Source organism: Amblyomma mixtum, chromosome 9 (assembly GCF_055824585.1).
Source record: "Amblyomma mixtum isolate Tamu chromosome 9, ASM5582458v1, whole genome shotgun sequence".
In the NCBI taxonomy this organism is placed as follows: domain Eukaryota; kingdom Metazoa; phylum Arthropoda; class Arachnida; order Ixodida; family Ixodidae; genus Amblyomma; species Amblyomma mixtum.
In genome coordinates, this window is record NC_143020.1 from 118294316 (window position 1) to 118317615 (window position 23300).

General features: G+C 44.4%; 1 protein-coding gene across 2 annotated transcripts in view; it reads right to left on the reverse strand.

Moving 5' to 3' along the window:
- Klp98A (kinesin-like protein 98A) overlaps nt 1-13952 on the reverse strand; it is a 58458-nt gene extending 44506 nt beyond the window's left edge. The window contains exons 1-5 of one of the 2 annotated variants that reach the window (XM_089561645.1): nt 13623-13952; nt 10857-10926; nt 9003-9035; nt 2408-2524; nt 1579-1695 (exon numbers count right to left, since the gene is read on the reverse strand). In XM_089561645.1, coding sequence (XP_089417771.1) covers nt 1579-1695; nt 2408-2524; nt 9003-9035; nt 10857-10926; nt 13623-13669 — 384 coding nt within the window. In that variant the 5' untranslated portion in view covers nt 13670-13952. The remainder of the gene's footprint in view (nt 1-1578; nt 1696-2407; nt 2525-9002; nt 9036-10856; nt 10927-13622) is intronic. The other variant, XM_089561646.1, reaches the window with a different exon arrangement.
- Between the last annotated feature and the right edge of the window lie 9348 nt (nt 13953-23300).

Consider the following 23300-nt stretch of genomic DNA (forward strand, 5'->3'; position numbering starts at 1 on the left):
AACTGCAAGTAATTTTTGTATAGGACCGGCCACTAGCTTTGTAGCTATCGGTCCAAACAGTGTTTGTGTATATCACCTGTTCTCGCAATAAAGTTTCTGTTATAAAAAAAAAAGACAGAGGACGGATCCACATGTGCACGTTAGAACTTAAAAATCTGCTAGCAAAAAAATTCAAAACATTCTTTTCTTTTTTTCCAGGCTGGTCGTGTTGGTACATGTATTGTGAAAAAGACTTTACACTGCCTCAAGAAGTTGGATGCAATAAGGGCTGTAATGCGTGTAGCAGTTTCTGACAGCAGATAAATTCCAGTCACCTGTTTTTATTTGGTGACTATTTATCAGCGAAGAAAGAAAAACATGATACTTTTAATGCAGCTCCTTTCTGCTCATGCTGTAAAAGCAATATTTTTTTTAGTTGACAGGACACCTAAATGATACTCTTTCGGCAAATTACCGCATACTGCCATGAATAACTTTTTTTTTTTTTCAAAATGGCCACATAAAATTGTGGGGTTGGCTCGTCTTTGCGTCTCGCTATTTGCAGGGTCCTGTTAGTTTCGGCCAATTTGCAGGTAGTACACGTCTCGTGCCTGTACTTGTTCCCAGCAAAAGCTCAATGCGTCAAAAAAAAAAACAACAAAAAAAAAAAAAACGTCGTTCATGTGCAAATCGGTCCCGCTCCAAAAATTCAAGCTATGCTTCACTTACCCGGCTCTCTCACGCTGCCGGTCACGCTTCCTGACGAGCGGTAGAAAGTGCAAGAGCTAACTTCCAGATTTCCGGTAATCTATGGAGCGTGCGTCATGCCGGAATACGAAACTACAGGAACCAATGGCAGTTTGATTTGCCGCAAGTCAGCTGGCCACACACAAATATGGAAGGCAGGGTGGGGCACTCTTTATTTCATCGCCTTTGATCTCCATTCACTCACAACTGCTGGCCTTGTGATTGCACCGTTACGTGTTCTTTTTTTTTTTTTGCTTTGAACTGCGTGTGCCACAATTCTGTCACAAGAAGGGCGAGATGAGGTGTACGAGGAGCCAACACATTTTTTTTTGGCCAGCGAGGGCCGCGAGTTGGGGGTCAACTTATATTCGGAGTTGACTTATATGCAGCAATATACGGCAGTTAAACTTAAAATGCTTTGCCTTGTACTCAAGATAATAGAAAGCTCATCTGGAAATGGAAACTGCCTTCAGAAACAAAAGATGCTAAGATTACTGAAATATCCGTGTCCCATTAAGAACGTAACACCTAATTCCGATTCTCAAGCAAAGCAGAGTCATGTGGCATGTAAGAGAACTGGACAATGTAATTAAAAAGCTCCACTGTTCTATATGTACCTATATTTAGGCTAGTGAACAGAACCTTTAGTTAACAGTAACACTATTGAAATGTAACACCTCAATGAAGAAAACTTCTCGAATTTCAATTTCAATACGGGCTACAAAGGGAGGACTACCAACTTTAAAAAAAAAACAAGAGGAAGTGCATGTTGCAAAGATAACATGAGAACTCTCCTAAATCTGACATACAGGCACCAATAAAATGAGTTCCATTAAAAGTCAACCAACTCACGGCTGAGCCCATCATCGTGAAGGTCTTTCCTGACCCAGTTTGGCCGTAAGCGAATATGCAGGCGTTGTATCCTTCAAATGCATTGTCTACGACTTCTTGGCCAAGGTCATTGAAAACCTGCCCGCGCATGCAAAAATACAAAAAAGTCCACAATATTGGAAAACTAATGCCTTTCAAAAAATTAGCTTCAGAGCTAAGAAATCACAGAGGTCACCTTTAAATACCAATAATGAGAACATAAAATACTTTTCATCATCACCAGCAAAGTACCCTGAAGGATAAGGACCTCTTGCAGTTGCACTTGTTTATTTTTTTCGCAGTTCTAGCTGTGGCCCATTCAGTTCTGCTAATTTTCTGAACAACAACAATCAATTGCGGACACTTCACATTGGAGTTCTCATGCATGCTTAAAAGAAAATGCGCATTTAGAAATATTAGGAGAAGTATTAAGAAGCTTTCAATTTCTGCACTGTATAGGCTGGCTTTCTACGCTGCCTACAAATAATGACGAAGCCTATGTGAACTTTTAATATTAAAACTACCTGCACTCCACAAGTGGTCATGTGTGACTTCAGTCAAATGTTTTTCGGTATTAATATGTAGTGCTTACAGTAAAGCACAATACTTAAGGTGATTTATGGTTAAAGTTAACACGCAATCATCGTGAGATTGATTGCACATATTCCTTTAGATCATGTGATGAACAGAAAAGGTTAATAATAATAATAATAATAATAATAATAATAATAGTAATAATAATAATAATAATAATAATAATAATAATAATAATAATAATAATAATAATAATAATAATAATAATAAACATTACCTGCTCTTGTGTAACAAAGTGAGGGTCACGGGAGTTCACAGACCAGTAGGAATAGTCAAATGTGAACTCCTTAATTCGTTCCCGACCCAATTCTTCTGCCCCAGCCTGTGGCGACACCTAGGGAGGAAAAGGAGAATTAATGCTGGCACAATACAACTGATAACGGGGAGACAGTGTGCAGACGTGTAGCGGACGACAAACAAGGACAACATCTTGCACAGCACAAATCCACTCCTCTCCTGAAGGCAATTAAGACTACAAAAAAAAGTTGAAATGTTTTTCCCCTGTGGTGATACCTATAGTAAGATACAACTTAAAAAAACAGCAGTTGCTAACACTGTGCCGCAATCCGCAGCGTCTTGTATTACTCCGCTGGGCAATCGCAACAGTAAACGAAGTCAGCTTTTGAATGTTTGACAAGATCAAACAAGCCGTGTATCAGAATTCTAGAGCTCAAAATTTTTTCTTGTGACAAGCTTCTTGTTTGGGTAACAGGAAACGTTTAAGCATCGGACTTCTTTTTTGTCGTGGAGGAATTCCATGGGCGGAGGCTGAATGTGGGTGGAGCTTCACTGCAGACTTAAGTTGTATCTGACTATAGCAGTAAAAAGTGGAAGAATGACAGTTTGATGTAATACTGCACGGGACAAACTGAATGGTTGATGAAGAACAATGACAACATTTTACGCAGGTTATACATTTCATTTTCTTAAAAAAGGAAGGAGAGTATGGAAGAAGTAAAGAAACCATCAAAGGTAAGAGTTCATGTCACAGGTAAAAACAATGCCACAGTCCCTGCAAGGAGGTTGCGCAAGTCTGTGAAAGAGAAGTACAGCACACAGGTTACTGGCATTAACTAAATGAATTCTCACTAATAGATTAGCAAACCGACTTGGTCTGCATCAAAGGATTCTTTCATTACTGGAGATCACAACTGGCTCATCGTGCAACTGACACAGCTGCTGTGAACCAACACTGTATGCATGGGCAACTACATTAAGATCATTTCATTAATATGTTACATCATGAACGTCAATACACTCTCAACCTTAACCTGAATATAAGCTATCACAATTTCTCACTCCAAACAGCAATCTAAAAGGTTGCACTGCTAAAACATGCACATGCTAAAACACTGCTAACCTGCCTTAACAAGTTCATGCTAAATGTGTGCATTCATGAAACTAAGCAACTGTTTTTTTTTGTGCAAAGTAGGTTCTAAAGGGATTTTTTAGAGACAACCTTTGATGATGGAGGAAGCTGGAGAACAGAACATCCTTATATGTGCTAGCTGAGTGTGTATCCCTGTCCTATTACTACATGAATAAAAAAAATAGAGTCAGGTGAAGTAGGTGCTACAATTACAGTTTAAATTTTCAAGTTCATACATAAAAAACAAGAGCATAAAAATTCACACCATACATTGAAAAAGCCAATGCGCAAGCATTAGGCGCACTTTTCATTTGCTTCATAACATGTTGTGTTGTTGCTGCTTCCGTTAAATGAATGGAAACCTTTGAGGTAACTGTTGAGTGTCATTCCAACCAAACAGTAAACTTAAGATGCATGCATCCTTGTAAACTAAAGTGACAATGACACTGTGGAAAAAGAAAATTGGCCACAAAAAGGGCACCTATGAAATATGCCAAAAACCAAACAAAATCAGGATATGAGCACCACAACACCTTACTGGTTTCAAGTGCTACTGCCTCCCTAAAATTTCAGCCATGCTTGTCACTGCAGTTCAGCACCTTCTGAGCCTTTCATTCGGCCTGCTCTACAACACTCACAGCCATTAAAGAGGTGCTTATTCTTCGCACTTTATCACCTCCGATAATAACGTAAACACCAATAGCAATACACTTCCTATGCATAACTGTACTGGGCAGGACGTTCAAATGATGTTATCAGCAAGCTTTTGATCCACAAAACACATGTCAACCTCAAAACAAAACTCAACCTCAACACATAATTACAGATACAATAACACAACAGTAAACCAAGGTACGTAAGTAACAAATATGAAAAAGCTTTGTGCAGTGTTTATGTTTTTGGCGGCATTCCATAAGCATACCAATTTATGGGAACAGCCATTTTAATGAACCCGTTTTTTGCTCTTCAGGCAAATTTTTTAATGCCACTGTTTACTCTCTGTAGACTGCTACCAAAGCTCTAAAACAATGCTATACATCGCACAAGTATTTGGAACAAGTACTGGAATTATTATTATTCTGCATATGGATCAAAGAACCTAAAAGCAACAACTCTTAAACATCAAAATAAAAACTAAAACAGTCTTGAAGCTAAGTACAGATCAGCTGAAGAGTGAAATGCTGAACTGCAACCGCGATGCCTATTGAGGCGTCGCCTTCAAGTGCAGTTACATATTTAGGTACCAGTATTAAAGCTTTGTAGCTTGGATATTTCTAACTCCGCGACAGTTCAATGCAGCAGTTCAGCAAAATAACTAAAAATAGTGACTTAAGTACACTGAGGATACTTAAAAACCAAACAGCAGTGCACTTTGTTATCACAGAAACAGCTTAAAAAAAAAAACTGATAGCCAACAATAGCATAAGGCTTTCATCATAACAGGCAGGCAAGGGGTCATAAAGCCTTCACATCAGCTGGAAATAAAAGCTTTATATTCAAGAAGAACCCAGACAGGACAATACTTGTAAACAGTAAAGTGCTTTTATGAACTGCACAGAAAGTTCAACGACATGCATAGGGCGGTGAGCAAGGAACTTCCTATGACCTTTTTGTATAGGGCAATGACCCCCCCTTACAATTTTTTTTTCTCACTGCTACGATGAAGAACTGCTGAAGATCAACACAATGAAAGAAGCATTGAAAATGCACATGCCCGTCACAATCCCAGCCGGAATGCTAAATGCCTTGACAGGAGAAAGCAGGAACAGTGCGATCATACCCCGGAAGAAAGTTCAAAGATCTGCAGTGCACGAAGGCAAAACATGGAATGTGCGAAGGAAGTGCGCACAGCAAAGGCAGACCACAGCTTCACGGCTGCATCGAGTCCATTGTTTGCAAAGAGGTGTGCAACTGATACAATATCGGCACGTCAGGTGATGTGCTTCGGTGTCACAACCCAATGCCAGCATACGTGCATTGCAATGACCCCATCCGGGAAAAATAAAAGTAGCCGAAAGAGCTCTGTCTGACAGACTGCACGCAACTAAAACATGTGCAGACCAACAGGGCGCATGAAGACCTCACAAAACAACTTCACAGACAGAAACTAGTAAAGGCGCAAGATTTCTCAGAAAGCATGAAACTGAGCACACTAATTTTACTCTAGAACGCTTAATTACTGATGCCTTAAACCAACAAAAAAAGGATATTTTATTTAAACAGAGAGTAAACTTTGTCTACTTGGTTATTTTCCAACCAGAAAGCAAAACAAAAAAATAAAGCTGAAGCATGACCACATTTACCAAAATCATTACTAACTAACTCACATTCAGAAGGCTGAATTGAGAATAAAGAAATAAATTAATTTGAACACTACCTAACTCAGTGGATATGAACACATTGGTAATCAACAGTGCGAAAGTCCTGGATAAGCAAGTAGAGAAGATGTGTGTGTCTTTGTGCTTGTTCTTATCTTTCGCACTATTTTATCCCAATATGAAGTACCAACTAGCTCAATTTTTCGTTTTACTGCAGATATGAACAAGTATGCAAGTGGACAAAAATAAAAAGGCACGACCATACGTGCCACTCCTCTCGCTTTGCCTGACAACGAAACAAAAATTGCTGCATTCCTAGCATTCTTTTTCAACAATGGGAGGATGAATAAGAAACCCATATATATACGTATAAAAAAAGTGCCTTCATTACAAATAGGTGTGATGTCAGAAAAGGGCAACATTCAACGCTCAAAATGGGCGTTAGCCAGAAATGCACCTAGCTTATCAACTGCACTGGTAGAAGAGGGAGTGATGTCACCTGCCACAACTACCAAGGTATATGAGATAAAGGCTGGGCTTCTATAAGCACATACCTAGCCAAGATTAAAAGAAAAACATCCATTTGTAGACAATGCCAATCATACTTCAGCTCAATCAGAGAACTCGGAACTGGAAGTACAAAATGCAGAAAGAAAAACAACTGCCACTAGAGAAATTCTGTAACAGAATGCCCAGAAAGTAGCAGTACCAATACAACACCCAATTAAAGGTTAAATAAATTAGTACAACTGAGATAAAAGTATTCTTAAGTTCGAAACTCTTGAAAACCACAAAAAGCTTTGCTGCTGAAATTCTTTTGCGACATACTGAGTGACATGCAGGAGGTAAAATGTGACAAGCGCTCGAATAGCTGAAATTACAAAACTCAGCGTGTCGACCACCAGGAAGTATGTGGACGCAATTTCTGTGTTCCTACTTTTTCTTGTGCAAGCAAGGGAATTTGAGTAGGTCAGTGTGACAGTAGCAATTATAGCTGCCTTCGTCAACTGTCAATATGAAGGGAACTAAATTGCTCTAGACTGTTCTGAACACAGTTTCTTTTTGTTAGTCTGTTTTTATGTCAGCACCATATTTTGAGATCCAGCTTCCTTACTGAAGCCTTGTGAATGCACAACTGTTTAGTAATACCCCAATTTTTCATCACAAACCGAAGTGCAGTTTATTAAAACATACATGTTCCAAATAACCATAACAAACAGACCTATCTCGCTACTTCTGGGTCAGTTGTGCTGCCCTATATTTCCATAGAGAAAGAAACCGACCCCAGCGTGCAATTAAAGACAACAAACACTGTTCTCTTGTTTTCGTCTAGCAGTGAAGCGATGGCTTTGAACAAACGTGCATACAAGACTGGGTCGTCTTGCGGCCATAAATTTCAATGGCAAACACCCCGCTCAGTGACACTATCACAATGACCCAGGTGAACCGACCCCCTTTCACGCCTTGCCCTTCACATTCCTAAACCCGTGCTTTGACAGCTCAGCGTTCCGAGCCATAAACTTTTATGACCCCCTGTGTGAATACACGCGAACTTAAAGACAAGAAAACCCTGTCAGGGGCTAGAGAGCACTGCATCAAAGATATGCCGCCCCAAACCGAGAAGCCACAGTTACCCTCACTATCACGAGGCCTACGGAAGTAGTGATAGCGATAAAAGCCAGCTACGGGCCTGCACAATGCTGAGCTCGCCCGCTGTGATGACTTGGGAGAGACAGCACGCCGATTGTGGGAACGCCCTCGATTGAATGCCTCCCAGGAATTCCATTGATCTTTTTGTGCTGCTACTTGCTAGGTAGACAGGACTGCACAGAACTACAGCTCTACTATTTATTTTACCTCCTTAACTTTTAACCAGCCCTATTCGTGAAAGTTACATCAATCCTGCTATTGCATTACTAGCAGTACATATTATTAGCAATTTGTATTATTGCATTGTGTATTTGTTCCTTCTAATCATAATAAACATTAACAAACGTGTGTTATGGCACCCTTGTTTAAGATACAGACGCAATCAGGTTGATGTCATAGGGCTCTTCATGTGAATTACGACACGACTGTACCCATACACAGATACAGAAGAGAGACACTCTTGTGTACTGTAGTGCGGTTCATGCTTAGAAATGCATGTTTAAAAGTCTGCTAATTAAAAAACAACCAAATAAAATCAACTGCTACTATTTTTGCACACTACTTTCAAGTGATGGCCAACCTAACACAAATGAACAGTTAGTGGTCACAATTTCCGCATGAAATGTACTGTATCAGCCGCTTTGATTTACATTGCCTAATCAATCGGAAACAGTTTTTAGAAACTGAAGTAACCAAAAGATGACCTCAAGACACTTTGCACTCAGACCCCACGTCTTAAGCCTTTATTTCCAATCAAGTGTGGTATAGAATACACTGTGCACCATGTTTTGACAAAGAAGGAATATGTAAGGCTAAGCCAACCTGATTTAAACTGCGTGCTCAATCTGTCACACCACCAAACCACTAAACAAGTGGGATCAACTTACAACACAATATTATCAGAACGTCATAACAGCCATGAATATGACAACTAAACAATACCTGGTAATATTTACAGTCAGATCAACAAACCACATAAAAAATGAAACTAAATCATTAAAATAAAATCAACCAATCACAGTCAACCAAACAAATCAATCAAGTCAATCAACTAATAATAACATTACAATTGCTAAACGGGCAAGTTGGTAATACATTCTTGAGGGCAGCAGCGCTAAGGACGGGCACGAAAGAAAGAACACAGGTCTCGTCCTCACACTCATCCTGTGTTCTTTGTTTAGTCCTCGCCTTTTGTGCTGCTACCCTCAATAATAATAATAACATGATTTTCATCAATCATATTTACCATGATTACCAACCATGATATCTTACCGCAAAAAACTAAACTAAACTACTAAACTAACTAAACTACTTCAACTTGATCAATTGTGCCATGAAACTCCACGTGCAACGGGGATTCCCAAAAGACACTCATGCAACCACGGTGGACACACATCTCATGCGGCCTGCCAACACAACTCCACGCAAACACAGGAAGCGGAACCGGACTGACAGGCTTGAAGCACTGTACTCACTACGATGTTGGGGCAGGAGATTAGACTCTGAAACTGTACCATGCAGAAAATGCTAGTTACGATGCAGGAAATGACCACAGGCTATATACAAAAATCAGTTCACCAAGGAGCAATGAACAAGACTCAAAAGAAAACAAAAAGTTCAAAGAAATTGCATGTACACACAAAAACTAGAAGTGAACTCAAACTGTTGTGGCACTATGTGAAGTGCTAATTCATTCCATGGTTATTAAAAGGTTATAAAATGTAAAGCTGATTAATGACTGTAATACATCATAGGTAGCAGTTCTTTTCAAGGTAATGCAGGAAGTTGCAAAGCTAATCAATGTACAATAAACTCTGCACTCTACAAATGTAAGCTAGTAGGAGGCGGGGTGCACAGAAAAATATCCCCCGCTTGCTGCAGAATAAAGAGCCATTCTGATCATATATATCAATCCATGGAAGCTTGAGAGATTATTTAAAATGTAGCATTGGAACTATGTTTGTTTACAACAATTTGGGTTGCCCAAGGCACAACTTGTAATACTCAATACAACTTTGTCCTTGTCAAGTAAGACAGGTAGACAATTCATATCAGTGCCTAATAATGCAAGTAACCTCAGTGCATCAGGTTAACTCTCTCCACATGAAATTACACCAGCCAACACTTCCTAACCATAAGATGCTACAAAAATGTAAAAAAAAGCACAAAAAAGAAGGCTTAAAGCAATATGCACACTCTAACCTCAGTGTCCAACAGGATTCCCAATGTTTAAAAGTTAAAACTTTGTGCTGTAATCTACACCTCATCACGCAAACTTGTAGGAGTTTCACAAAGAAATCAGTACACCTATTTTTATATAGGTATGTTGATATGTACTAATATGAGCCACATATAAAATTTTCTTTAAACTAACTGTCATGTGCCAAAGCTAGACTGTGGGCTATGACGCGTGCCATTGAGGAGGTCTCCGGGGTTAATTTCGTACCTGAGGGGCAATTCTTTTCCCACAAATTTCAGTCCACGGGATACTGCATTTCGTCTCCATTAAAAACGCAGATACTGTGATCGCAGTTAAATCCCAAACTCTAGCTCATTAGTCAAGAACTAAAACTACTGACCCACGACACTAGATGAACGAAATCTTTACTGATGCATGACTAACAAAGGTATGAACGCTTCGCTTCCTAAAACCTTCCACCAAATCACATTCAAACTGTGTACAGATGAGACATTTGGTTAAAGGTTACATGTGAAGCCGTGTTTAGTTACATTACATGCCTATTTTATTGAAAATAAGTAAAATCAACAGTGCAAGGCAATGTCAGATTGAATCTGCAGAAATGCCAGAGGGCAAATACGCCAACTCTCTCCGCGTAAGTGCAGTCACCAGGAAGTGCCTACCACTTTCCTCATCATTTCTTTTCATGAGCATTTTGTTGACTTCACAAAAAGATAGTGCCAAAAAAAATTGATAAAATTTGAAAAATGTACAATACAAGCTGAACTTGCAAACACACAACTGAGTGTTTTGGTATCATTTACATATTTCGGTTTGACCTAGACTTAATTTGAACAAGACTTGCTCAGTTACACACAAGTCATTGCCACACCATCTCTGCGAAAGCAAACTCCAGAATATATCTTTTAGGTGAACCTTCATGGCTGTCAACATTAGCGAAAGATTTTCCAAAAGAGGAAAGGAAAAATGTGACCTGATGTTCTCTCCCTTATGTGACATCATGCTGTGAGCCCCTTGATGTGTTAATCAGCCCACTCAATGCAACAGTGACTAGCATCGAAACAACTGCAATTTTACAAGGTGCAACTAATCATTCATGCACGTGCAGACTTGTGCACCAGATGTTTACCTTGAGGTTTTCTATAGATGTTTTGTTGCCCTCCATGTGAATAATCTCGCTGCTCTTCATGTCGATTTCCCTGCAAGAAAGTATGGAAGCATCAGCAACATCTTTCGTCACTGTCCTAAAACCAAATAGCTTGCCATTGATACAATCTGCTGAGCATTTAGATATCTGTGAAGGAGCCACTCAAACACAGTGCTGTACATAGTGAGCGTATGCTGCTGTGATTTACCTTGCGCAAATTACACAACTGTAAAAGCCTCATGAAGTAGCTTGCTCAATTCAAGCATGCAAGATTTGAAGATAAAAAAATCACTTTTTTTCTTTTCCCTGCGCCAAACCTGTGTCCCTTTGGACACATTTGCACACGTACATCATGCGGACAGATGTGCATCACCGGCAAAGCTTTTTTTCCCCCTAAATATCCCCTAAATATTAAAAAAAAAAAAAAAAACCAAGGGTATGTTTCTTGGTTCTAATTCTTTGTTAAGGCTGTCTACACTTTACTTTTTCTTGAATATGACCAGTAAAGAGATGACATTTTTTTTACCAGGCTCAAATGTGCTTAACAGTATGCTTCTTCCTCCTGTCCAAAGGCTCTAATGTAATACTTAGGAATACTTAAGATATTTCAAAATCTGTTATGACCCCAATGAGACCTTTTTTGTCCATAGGATTAAAACTGACCTAGAAAATGATACATGTAAACTCACAACATAACACCAGCACTTATAGTTTAGGAAGGCTGGCACAGAGCGTAAACAAACTACGTATATTTACGTATATTACGTGTAAAGCTCCTCTGTGGGTTCCATATGAAATAAATAAATAAAGGATGATAATTTGCTAAAATCTGTAGGTCTGCATATTCTAATTTGACGTGTTCACAAAAAAATAGACTACAAGAAGACTTACTGACTGACATTATATTATCATGCCTTCACAATCTGTTGTTTATGGGGAGCACATGAGCCTGCTACTTCCGACAAACTGACGACAGAACATGAGCGTACAGTAAGGAGAACTTCAAACTTGAAAGATCACAGCTTTTCTGTTCAGAAACGGATACACCAAGGACACAGACCACAATGGCAGGTGTGGTCACAGAGATGAAAAAAGCATAGTGAATGTTCACCTCTCCCTTAAAATGCAAAATATGCCAGTTAAACAAGGACATGAAAGAAGAAGGTGAAAGGAAGGCTGCTCAGCACCTATACTACGCTACATTTTAGCTGTGCTCTCATTTGAGCAAGGTTCCCATTTCCTTTCAGCTGTTCAGTGTTGGCCTTATCACGGCTTTTATTTTGCTTTTCACAGACAAGTTTTGTCACCGGTTTCCAGGGATGGCCCAGAAAGCTTTTGGTTGCACTTAAGCTACACTGGACTGCATTTCACAAATGCTTCCAAGCTAGTGCCGGAGTGAGGAAAAGTTAGCCCAAGAAAGTTATCACGTACAACACAAATGTTGATACAGCTGTAAACTCATGACATGCACAGGAAAATACAAATGCTGATGAAGACTACAGCTTCTGTAGCGACTAATTCTGCTGAAAAGCACAATGCAGTTAGATTTAACCCAAAAATGGTGCACAATTTCCAGCTCTTGAATGCACAGCACTAATCGTATTCTCATATGGACTGTGCTTTCGAACAGAATCTAAGGATACATCGTAGTATGCCTCTACGGCGAAGTCGGCCTCGAGTGTGTCTCGAGGGTGCTACACAGTCAGTAAAAGAACAGTGCACAGCTTATAACCAGGGTAAATATGACCAAAAGAACGCGCGAGTAGCTTTTTAAGAATGAAAATTTCAAACAAATGAAGAAAATAACGCGTTTTCAGCTTGTAAAATGCACATATACGTGCACGAGTTTCATGCTCTTGCAGTCCGCGCGTCATTATAATGATGTGGCAGCATTTATGCTACTAAAGATCTAGTACTAAAAACCAAGCTCCCTCCTGAACGTGATGATCCGCGTTATTCGAAAACATGATACATCAATGCCAGCGCTTCGAGTGCGAAGCATTGTTCGGAGCTCTGCCTTTATCCACGCTCGAACACGGCGACTATAAGCACAGAAGTCTCAACGACGGTCAAACGACTATCCGAGCCCAGTAGATGGATGCAATTTCTTCGGAAAGCCTTCGGCGTAAAATTATTTCGGATGCAAAGCACGTCTAACGGTTTATACAACTACGCTGATCCGAAACATATGCGTTCGCTTTGCGCCACCAAGAGTTTCAACACGCGCTCAGTCCGTAGAACCGCGCATGCAACTCGCAAGAGCCGAATATAGCGGGCACATCACGCGCTGCAGCCCAAATCTGAAAGCGCGCCGCGCAGTTCTTGGTCAAATGTTGACACAACCCGCGAACAGAGCGCCCCGCGAACAGAGCGCCCCGCGCACCCAACCTAGTCGAGAGTGGTGCTTGCGCGGATCGAAAACACCAAGAAAAAAAGAGAAGACGGCGAGCGTGTCGCGCAGGGTGCAGGAACGGCGCCACCAACAGCTAAAACCGGGAGCGCAGGGCCTCTACGGCGAGCTCAAAGTTATGTTCTCGGAAAGTGTGTTTGTTATGCCGAGAGCACCTATTCAAGGACCGCAAGAGCGAAAGCGCGCCGAGGTGAAGGCAGCGCGACAAGCAAACCGCAAGAAAACAGCGCCCCGTAAAGAAAAGCGAAGCGGGTTTTCTTGGAGCTATGATACGCGCGCGTGAGTCACACGCACACACGCACATCCCGCCGCGCAACAGAGCCGCGAAAGTGTCTCACCTTTGATTAAAGGGCCTCGCACGGACGGCGACCTTCACTGACGCCATGGTCCCGTAGTCAAGTTCGCGGTCTGGTGCAAGAAACACGGAAACGGGTCAGCACAGCATGGAGATCGGCGGCGGCGGCACAGCTCCCCGCCGCAAGACTACATAGCTCCTCCAACGACGACGTTGCGGAGCTCACAGCTGTCGTTTCAAGCGGGTGCCTGACAGCACGCACCGTTGCTCGGGCGCTGCTCGCATTGGGCTCTAAACTTGTGCGTTGCTCAGCTGGGCCGATGCGAGCGCGGCCTGGCGTTTCTCAAGGGCAACGCTCGTCAGTGTGGCCGCTCCAGTGTGTTGGCGTCGCTAGATCTGGCGTGAAATCGGGACGCTTGCGTAAATGGCGGATGTGTTGCGCAGTTTGACGTTACGGCTGAGCGATTCCTTTGTGTCGATCTCGGTGCGCAGCGGGCGGTGCAGGTTACGGGCGGGCACCCTTGTTTTCGCTCCGAGAATTCACGGAAGCGTGCCATGTGCGAAAGAAATAAAGGTAAAAGCAGACAACAAGCAATCGAAACACAATTTACTGATATCTCATTTCTGACGCATGCAATCTACAAAACTTGAAGTCACTGCCTAGTCATGGCCAATCCCCCTTACGGGCATGCGCCATTTTAGAGCGCAGCTCTTTGGCGTCCGTTCCTGGGTTTCGCGTCGTCGTCGGCGTCGGCCTCGTAACCAGCTCCGCCCCCAATGTAACGCTTTTCAATTGGTCGAAATGCTCGTGACGTCACAGTGCGCGAATTTCAAATGGGGCCAATTGTACTTTGGCTAGTAACCATGCAACCAATCAAAGGGATCGTATAGTGATGCTGCAACTAAGTTGGACTGAGTTTAGTTAATTGCTTAATGAATTAGCCTAATTAATATAGAGGAGAATGAAGAGGTCAGAAAAAAAGAAAAGAAAGACGCGCGCCGCACCGACAACAGCGTCCGCGGAAGGAGACGCTGCTGAAAAAGACAGATATGTACGAAGCCGCGTCCCCTCCACCACCACGCACTTCCCCACTCAGTAAGACGTTGCTCGTTTCATATACGTTGTGTCGAACATCCTAGACAGTTCCAACAATTGACAGGTTAATGACAGAACACGATGGATAGAAATACAAGAATATAAATATGAAATAGCCTAATTAACCTTTCTAGTTAGACCGCATAAATCAATAAAACCGAGAACGAAATTGGTCGAGTTGGGGAATCGAACCAGGGTCTCCGGAGTGCGATACGAGCACGCTAGCCACTCCGTAATGCCAGCTGAATGGTTTGGAATGAACAAAGGCGCGTCTAGCTAATACGGCGTCTTCGTTCACTCCCATCTTCCCCCTTTCCCTTACGGCGAGGTGCAGGTGTCTACCAAGATATGCGAGAGAGATACATTTCCTTTCCTCAAAAAATAAATTTACCGTCCAGCAAGGCGTACAGCCGAATTGGCGATGGCCTTCTGTGGACTCCCTGGCAGCGTTGCAAGACGCTGTCGCGTTCCACTCTTACAGGCGAAGCTTAACATGTTAACCACACATCAGTAACACACGCAGACAGCCAATGGACGCGTCATTCGCTGGCAGCACTTGATTCATCATTCACAACCACATTCTTAACGTACGCTCCCTTGCCGCACATGCCAAGGACGTACACCACGATCACATTCTGCGCCATTCCTCTGTACTTTGCTTTGCTGAAACCTGGATGGATCCCGAAGAGCCTCTCGAAATCATAGATTTCCTATACTGCTGTGGTGCTCGCAGAGACCACAACAGAGCGGCGGGAGTCGCTATCTACTTGCGCACAGGTCTCTCTGCAATACCAGTCGAAATGTTTGGCACGTCACATGAAGTTGCCGAACTGTGCGCCGCAAAGTTGCCCAACGGCTTGCTGGTAGTAGCTGCCTACTTTGCCCCTACCGCACTCACGAAAGACGTCGTGCACTTCCTGCAACTCGCATTAACCGTCCATCGATCCACACCGATGTTAGTAGTGGGGGACTTTAATGTTGAAATAAAGACAAACAGCAATTTCCTAACACTTATGCGGGAGAACATCCCGTTCTTCTCGCTCGTAACGCGTCCCACGGCTGTGACAACCTCGCGAGGCACTTGTATAGATCTCGTCTTTGAGAATCAAGCATTGGTGTACCAAGTCGAACATATATCAGTCTATTTCTCCGACCACAAAGCTTCCTTCATGACTGTCAAGAACTGTTAGTGGAGTCTTTGTTAAAGGAATACGTGTGAAAAATAAAAAAAAAAATCTGTGAAAGCGCATACATGTGTTGCTCGATTTCTTTGCCTCAATCTATCGAAAAGGTGAAACAGCTTATTTGCTGCGCTCAAATTTCGCATCGTCGGTAATTTTTTTTACTGGCTGTGTACTTAAGGTCATTGTATCCCAGGTGGAGCCGTTAGGCTCCTTATATCCTATCATAACACAAAAATTCAGGGGGCACTTTGACTGTCTAAAGTGGGTAGAGGCGGAAGCGTTTTCCGCACCACCTTCGCTGTTTCTGTGGCACCGGTGGCGTCACATATAATTGACTACTAATTACTAAGTGATGACAAATCACTAATTAATGGTTAATTACTGATTAATGCCTGAATACTAATTAACTGCTAATTAATTACGCTTAAGCTTCGCCTTTAGGAGTGGAACGCGACAGCGCGTTGTAGCGCTGCCAGGGAGTCCACGGAACACCACCCGTTCAGCGCGATGCCTTGCCCTTTGAACGCAACGCTTTTTTATCAGACCAACACCAACAACAATCTAATAGGTACTCAGTCTTGTATTTGACTCTCACTTCACTGTCGTGTTTATTGCTGGCAAGAAATAACTTTTTCTACCCTGCCGCCGCTTGTGTCTTGGCCAATCATTATGAAAAATCCAGGCGCTAACAACGACACAGAAGGGACAGAGGACACAGAGAGGGTCGTTGTTTGTTAGCGCCTGGATTTTTCATAATGAATGTATACCAACTAGCTCAGCTTTCTGCCCTATTGCAATTTGGCCAATCCCCCGCAGTAGGTACGCGCCATTATCTTCTTGAGGACAACAACTACTACTTCACCTGTTGTAGTTATGAACTGCACCGATATGGGTACCATAGAGACTGCACTCTAACTTAGCGTATTTTAAAACTCCGTGATATCCACCTTTTGCAAGAGTTTCGGTGTTGTGCCAATCAGATGAAAGCAGAATCGGCAGTAATATTCAGCCGCTAGGACCATGTACTTTCATTTGTAGATGACTTAGTGCCTCAGCGCTATTAACTCCCGCGAAATGGAGTTAGTTTGGTGTCAGAGTGAGTGCCACCAGGCGGCAGAACGGATTCACATTTTTCGATAAAACTAGGAGTTCTCACGGTGTCGCGCCCACACTTCTTTAAAAACGCAGTTAGCTCGTGCTGGCGAGACAATTGTAAGGCGGTTTTGAGCAGTGTTAACTTAGCGCTATGTTTTCCGCGGCCAGAGCAGCGGGCGCTCAATAAGTGAGAAGGCGCAGTTGGTTTTTGGCGCAAGGTAGCGAATTACGCTACGCTAAAACTTTCGTGCAAACGCTTGTGAGGTTCTTATCACCGCTGTACACCTAAAAAGCAACAGCTCTACCCTCACCAATGCCATCATTTTTTTAGGGATATCCTGCCCAATCCTCTGAATCAATGATTAAACGGTGCCGGCTGTAGAACTGAGTAAATCAAAACTCGAGCATCATTTAGCGTGCAGATGCTCCGAGGTGATTCGATTACGCGGTTATGAGGACTTAGTGTACTCATGAATCGTACCGTCAAGGAAGGGATGAAAAAGGGAACAGAACAATGCAAGTAGGGGTCACGCATGCCCTAGAGGCACACACGGGGGGGGATGACTGAGTGGGTCCACCCCGGCCACTTCTGCTCGAGACCTTGGTGTACCAACCTATCAACTCACAATGCATCTGCGCGGTGCAGATGGCCCCCTGGGCCTCTGGAGGCCAAACTACGCGTTATACCTAACTGCGCTTTGGTCATGAGTCATTGATGTGAACTACGAACGTACCACATGCAGAGGCAAAGCAGACAAACTTTCTGCAGAATCCATTCATTCTTGCAACACCTGAGGCACACATATTTAAGCTGTGGTGGCCCGAGCACTACAAGTAACCTGAGAGCTCTGTCATCCTTTCGAAATAGCGGGCTTAAGAGGATATCAAGTCGACTTCCTCAGCACCGTAATGTCAGCTTTTCTGCAACACCGTTGTTCCACAGCAGTCTGTTCCTGGCAGGTCGCCGGTCAAGCTGACAGGCCTTACTCTTCGTCTGCGCCTTCGTCGTCGGCGTCCTTGCTCTTCTGCCTTGCGGCCTTTGGCGTGGTCCTCTTGTTCTGCTTCTTGGCGCGACCAGCGTTCTTGGCGACCTTGGGCGTCTTGCGGTGGGCCGTGGTGCGCCGGGTTGTCTTCTTGACCTTCTTGGTTGTGGGACGAGGCTTCCTCTTGGTGGTATGAGGCTTCTTGCGGTTGGCCTTCTTCGCGACGTGCTTGGGCGCAATGGGGGCCGGATACACTTGGTGTACTGCCTCTTCCTGGTGTCCCAGCGGCTTGAGGTCGGCCGCTTGCAGGCGGTACTCCTGCTTGGGCCGACGGTGCTTGTTGACGTTCTGCAGCGCGCTGCGCATGATGGCGATGCTGGCGAACGCCGTGGTCAGCGCGATCAGCATGATGGCGCCTCCGGCGAAGTAGAGGAGCTTCTTGTCGTGCTCCCGCGCCGCTGCCGCCGCGGCCGCCGGCGTCATGCCGGCGGCCGGGCGTGTCTTGCTCGGGGCCCGCGTGGTGGCGGCGGCGCTCGTCCGGGGCTCAGAGAAACGTGGGGCGACGAGGCGTTTGCTGGCCGGTTAGGCTTAGTCGAACGGAGCCCCGCGGCTGCTGTTTCGGCTGCGAGATGCGGGGGCCGGCGGCGCACGCGGGCTCGGGCTCCTCCAGGGCGCGTGGAATCGCCGCAGCCGTTCGCATTCGTCTTCCTCCACATCTTTTGCACCGATATGATGCCGCTGAGATGACGGCTGAAGGAGGCTGCCTGTATCGAGATAAACAGGAGTTAATGGCATATAACTAGCTGGAGCAAGGAGCAGAGAGACTCAGACGCAATGCGGACATCATATAACTAGTTAACGGAAGGAGAAAAGAGTGGCTATCAAGACAAGGGAAACGTAGTCGGGTGTCGCAGAAAGGAGGTTTTTAAAGTTTTGATGAAAGAACTGAAACCCGGAAAAGTGTTTCCTCTCTCAACAGGAGTGCCAAGTAACAGGTAGGGGAACAGCTTGATGAAGAGAAAAATGACGAGCGCGAGTAAAACGCCCTGAAACCAGTGTGCGATTATATTAACGACTATATAAGAATTTTCACTGCTTTTTCTTTTCTTTTGTTTTTTTTTGTACAAATTCTAGTCTAAGTCACAAAATTATCCATATACTCCACTCCTTGTACATAAGTGCGTTTGTATCCGCTGTTTACCCTGGCCAATACTCCACCGTGGGCATGTGCCATTAAGCCTGATGACATCATCATCATCTTCACCGGAATACAGTGCCGCCCTGTGAGGCTTGAGCTCCCCGTCGCAATCTCGCCACCCGCTCCCTCGCAGCTTCTATCAGAAACCAAATCCACGGCGACCTCGCATCCGGCGCCAAGACCTTTCAACGCCCTCGCTCTCCGCTGCGACGCGGTGGGTGACCCGCTTCTTCCGTGTGGCCATTTGTTCTCCCGATCTGCGCGCCCCTCGGCGCACAATGCAGCGTATAGGCCGTTAGCGAAACGTGATCCCGCTTCTCCCGGGCGGCCAACGGTGGCAAACAAAGGGCTCGAGACGTGCCCTGAGAGCTACCGGGCAACGACGACGCCCGGCCGAAGGAGTGGGAGGACTCCGTGGACTCGGGACGCAGACTCGTGCATCTTTAGACAGCGGCGACACCTAGCGATAGTCGCCGACCGTTTGAACTTTCTCGAGCCGTTGCCCTCTGTACGTGTTTGCACATTTTTCCAGAAAAGAAAAATCCCACAGTTAAGGGGTTAGAAAAAAATGCACGTATACCCGCGAGACACTGGGTTCAACGACTGTGGAAAAATTGGAGGACGCCTACGATTCTCCTTTAAGAGTGGAACGCGACAGCGTGCTGCAGGTGGTGGTGGTGTAAGAACGCATTTTTCATTTTTTCAATTGTTTCCACTTATTGATCAATTGCGCACTCTAAATTTTCTTAATTATCACCGTAAAGCATTGTCTTTTCATTCTGAGCTTTTTGACACCTTTTAACCCCCTCTTCTATTTTTTAATTAATTCATTAATTACAATGATTTCGTTACTCGTCATCGCCTATCATACACCAATCAATCGTGAATCACTAGAACCAAAATTTACTATGATACGATTTTTTTTTTACGCAGGCCCCCATTATTTCCGACTCGCGGTGCCGACTACTACTACGCCGACATCTTTTCGACCAAACGAGGCGTATACGTACGCTATAACGTAAAAGCACGCGACGCGATCAAATAAAGTGGGGCTAGTTGGTGCTTTTGATTAACTGGCTGCAACGTGGTCCCATCGGTATCTTTTCGTTGCCCCTTGCGTTTTTATCTCTTGTTAACATCTTGCAGCAAGTTAGCAGAACGACATTTCCACGCCTCTTCTCCGCCTTTTTTTTTAAGCGATTGCGTTAAAGCAACTGCGCAGAAAAACCGGTGTCGGCGCTGTCGGCGTCGTGAGCGATAAACAGAGTGGCGTAGGGAGGCTCAGGCAGCTACCCCCGAAGAAGCAACCCTAGGCGGGCAAGCTAGGTCACGTGACCTTTTGGGGTCTTCCCAGTCTACCCACCGGATTGTGAGAAAACTAGCCACACTGGCAGGTGTCAGTTAAATTAATGGTTAATCGCGATAGGTTGCTCGGGAAGGGCAACCACGGTCTCACAGGACCCACCGGGGGGCAGTACGTGCCATCGCAGGGCAGTGGCGCATCCCTTAACCGCTGAACCCCTGCACCAGTACTGGTATGAGGACTCCCAGGGACGTAAGACTGTAAAGTTGAGAATGACCAATTCCGCATATATGGGCACTAAGTCATTAACGCCATCGCTTCATACCCTTAAGGAGGAGCTTAAGTGTTCCCTCCAGTTTTTTTGTTGTTGCCGGAGCTGCCATAGAAGTTATTCTACCGAGGTTATATTTTTCTTTTCCCAGACTTACCTGAATGACATTGATAACCAATCCTCCTACTATGCCAGGTCGTGTGCAGTGTGGACGCTTGAATTTCCCAAAAAGAGCTCTTCCTCTGTGTTCCCATATGTCCCTCGTTGGACTGCTACGTACTATCGGGGACAAAAGTGGTATACTCCATGCGGCGGGAGCCGGAGCAACGGAAAATTGCGTTGCAACGCCATCTACAGGCGGCATCTGGGATCGAGACAGCCCGGGTGACCTTTATTATCTGCAGGCATGTCGCTTGGCTCGTTTATATGTTGCGTGCTTTAGCTCGCCAAAATGCCGCAGTTTTCCATTTACTCCGGCTTCCACCTTACTCTTCTTTCACTCTCATTTTTTTTTATCCCCCCCCCCCCTCCCCCCGTGTAGGGTGGCAAACCGATTATTCTTCCGGTTAACCTCTTTGCCTTTCCTCTTATTCCTCCTTCTCAGGCTCCCGCCGCGTGGAGTATACCACTTTTGTCCCCGATAGCACATCTGGTGCAAGCACGAAGGACGCGGTTCCGACAGGGTCCCGCACCTGCTCGCTGCACTCGGAAGAGTAGGCGTCTTGACCTATGCATGAGCACGATGGAAAAACGAGTGACCATGTATTAACATATACTTTAGCTTGTACGGATGTGTGTGATATTTATTGCTATTCACGTGACCTCGGACTTGGAGTGTTACGCGGGTAAGCTCTTCAGTGTGGACGCAAAAGTGTTGCCACTAAAGTCAGGTGCAAAGTCGGGTCCGCGAAAATCTGGCTTGTTGGCTACGGAACGAAATTTTGTATTAAAATAACCAAGCGGAGTTTATATATGCTAGCACATAATATATAAAGTTTCTTACTTTAATTAGATTAGTTTCCAGAAACATATTAGGACAATCCGCCAATTTCTGTCTGTCTTGCATATATGTACGAGAAGAAAATGTGAAAGAAATTTCAACCAAGTCGTGGAAAATGCCGCCGTACGACTTTCAAAACAAGGTATTTTTGGACTTGGTGAAGGTTGTAAATGTAGCGTCTTTAGTGCCTGTAAGTAACCATGCAACGGGGATTCCTCCTTTTCCGTATAGTGCAGCAAATCTGTGTGAGGCAAGGAGAACCCTTGTCCTCACTTTACGAGACCTTTTGGCCTCTAGAGGTGGGCGGACTTGTTACTTCTGGTAAAGATGGTACACTCGTTTTTTTTGTTTTTACTCTGGACAAATCTATTTCCACGCAGCTCTTTGCGCTAGAGCAGCATGGAACTAGCGATACGGGGGAATGTTATGCGCATGAACAGTGGGAATGATGCCAGGGACTACGAACAAAACAATGTTGAAGACTGATGCTGTAACTGCGACTGTTTGAGTGTATATATGTGAGGATGTCGTTACCGGATAAAACACGAAGTAGTGCAGTGCCATGCCTTGCAGAGTGTCTCTAACGGTTTTTTTTTCAGAACGGTATGCCAATTAGACTTCCTGAACTACACCAACCGCTCACAATGTAAAATAGTTGCAGACCACGAACCTACTTACTCGCTGTTCACCAATTCCCAGGAAGCTTATCGACCATGCCAAAACACTGGCACATCTACAGTACTGGTCAGACAACTTCGGGTTTGCTGCACACAGCTTCTGTGCCTGAACTGTGCAGCGCCAGTCCTGTCCACTTCTTCGTTTGTCCTTGTCTTTTTGCGCTGCAATCTTTAACCATGTTTCACTTGTAGACAGGACCCATTGAAACCACGCAGGCATATACCAGGAAACTAACGTGCGCAGTGCGCGCCGTCTTCCTATCCGCGTAGTCGAAACTATTCGAGGAAGACAAGACAAGGCACTGGGATACACTGCCACAGTATTCAATTATGTTTTTCTTTATATTTTATTCTTAGTTTATCGCCACTCGCTCGGCGGCTTTATCACTTTCTGCTTGCCACTCTAGCTAGGTGCGGTCATAGGATCGTGGACAGGCGCAACGATCGAGAGCGCTCTCGAGGATGCCGGGACGTCATCTAGAAAGTTCCCAGACGTCTTTAAATTGAGCTCGGTCAGGAAAGGCCTTTCTTTCTGATCCCCGACGAGCATCGAGTACAGCAATCACTGTCGCTGCCTCTTAAGACTCTATTTGTTAGGCACAAGTTCGTCCGAATCAACAACTTTCTTTGGAAGGCTTCTCTCATCTTCCTGCCTGCCCGACAACCGACACTGCCTGGCCCCGTTATACTTCGTGGCACGGGTCACGACACTTTATTACCGCCCCCTCCCTCCCCCCTCTTCGGAGTCTCTGCCTGCGCAGTAACTCAAAAGGAAGGGACCATGACTCAGTAAAAAAGCAGGACGTCTTTTAAACTGTGCTGACCGTCTTATGCTTAGCCAAACAGCTCAGCCGAAGGAAGGAAAAACACAGCTAGGACACGTTGTTCCCTGTTGTCGACTAGCTGAAGGACTG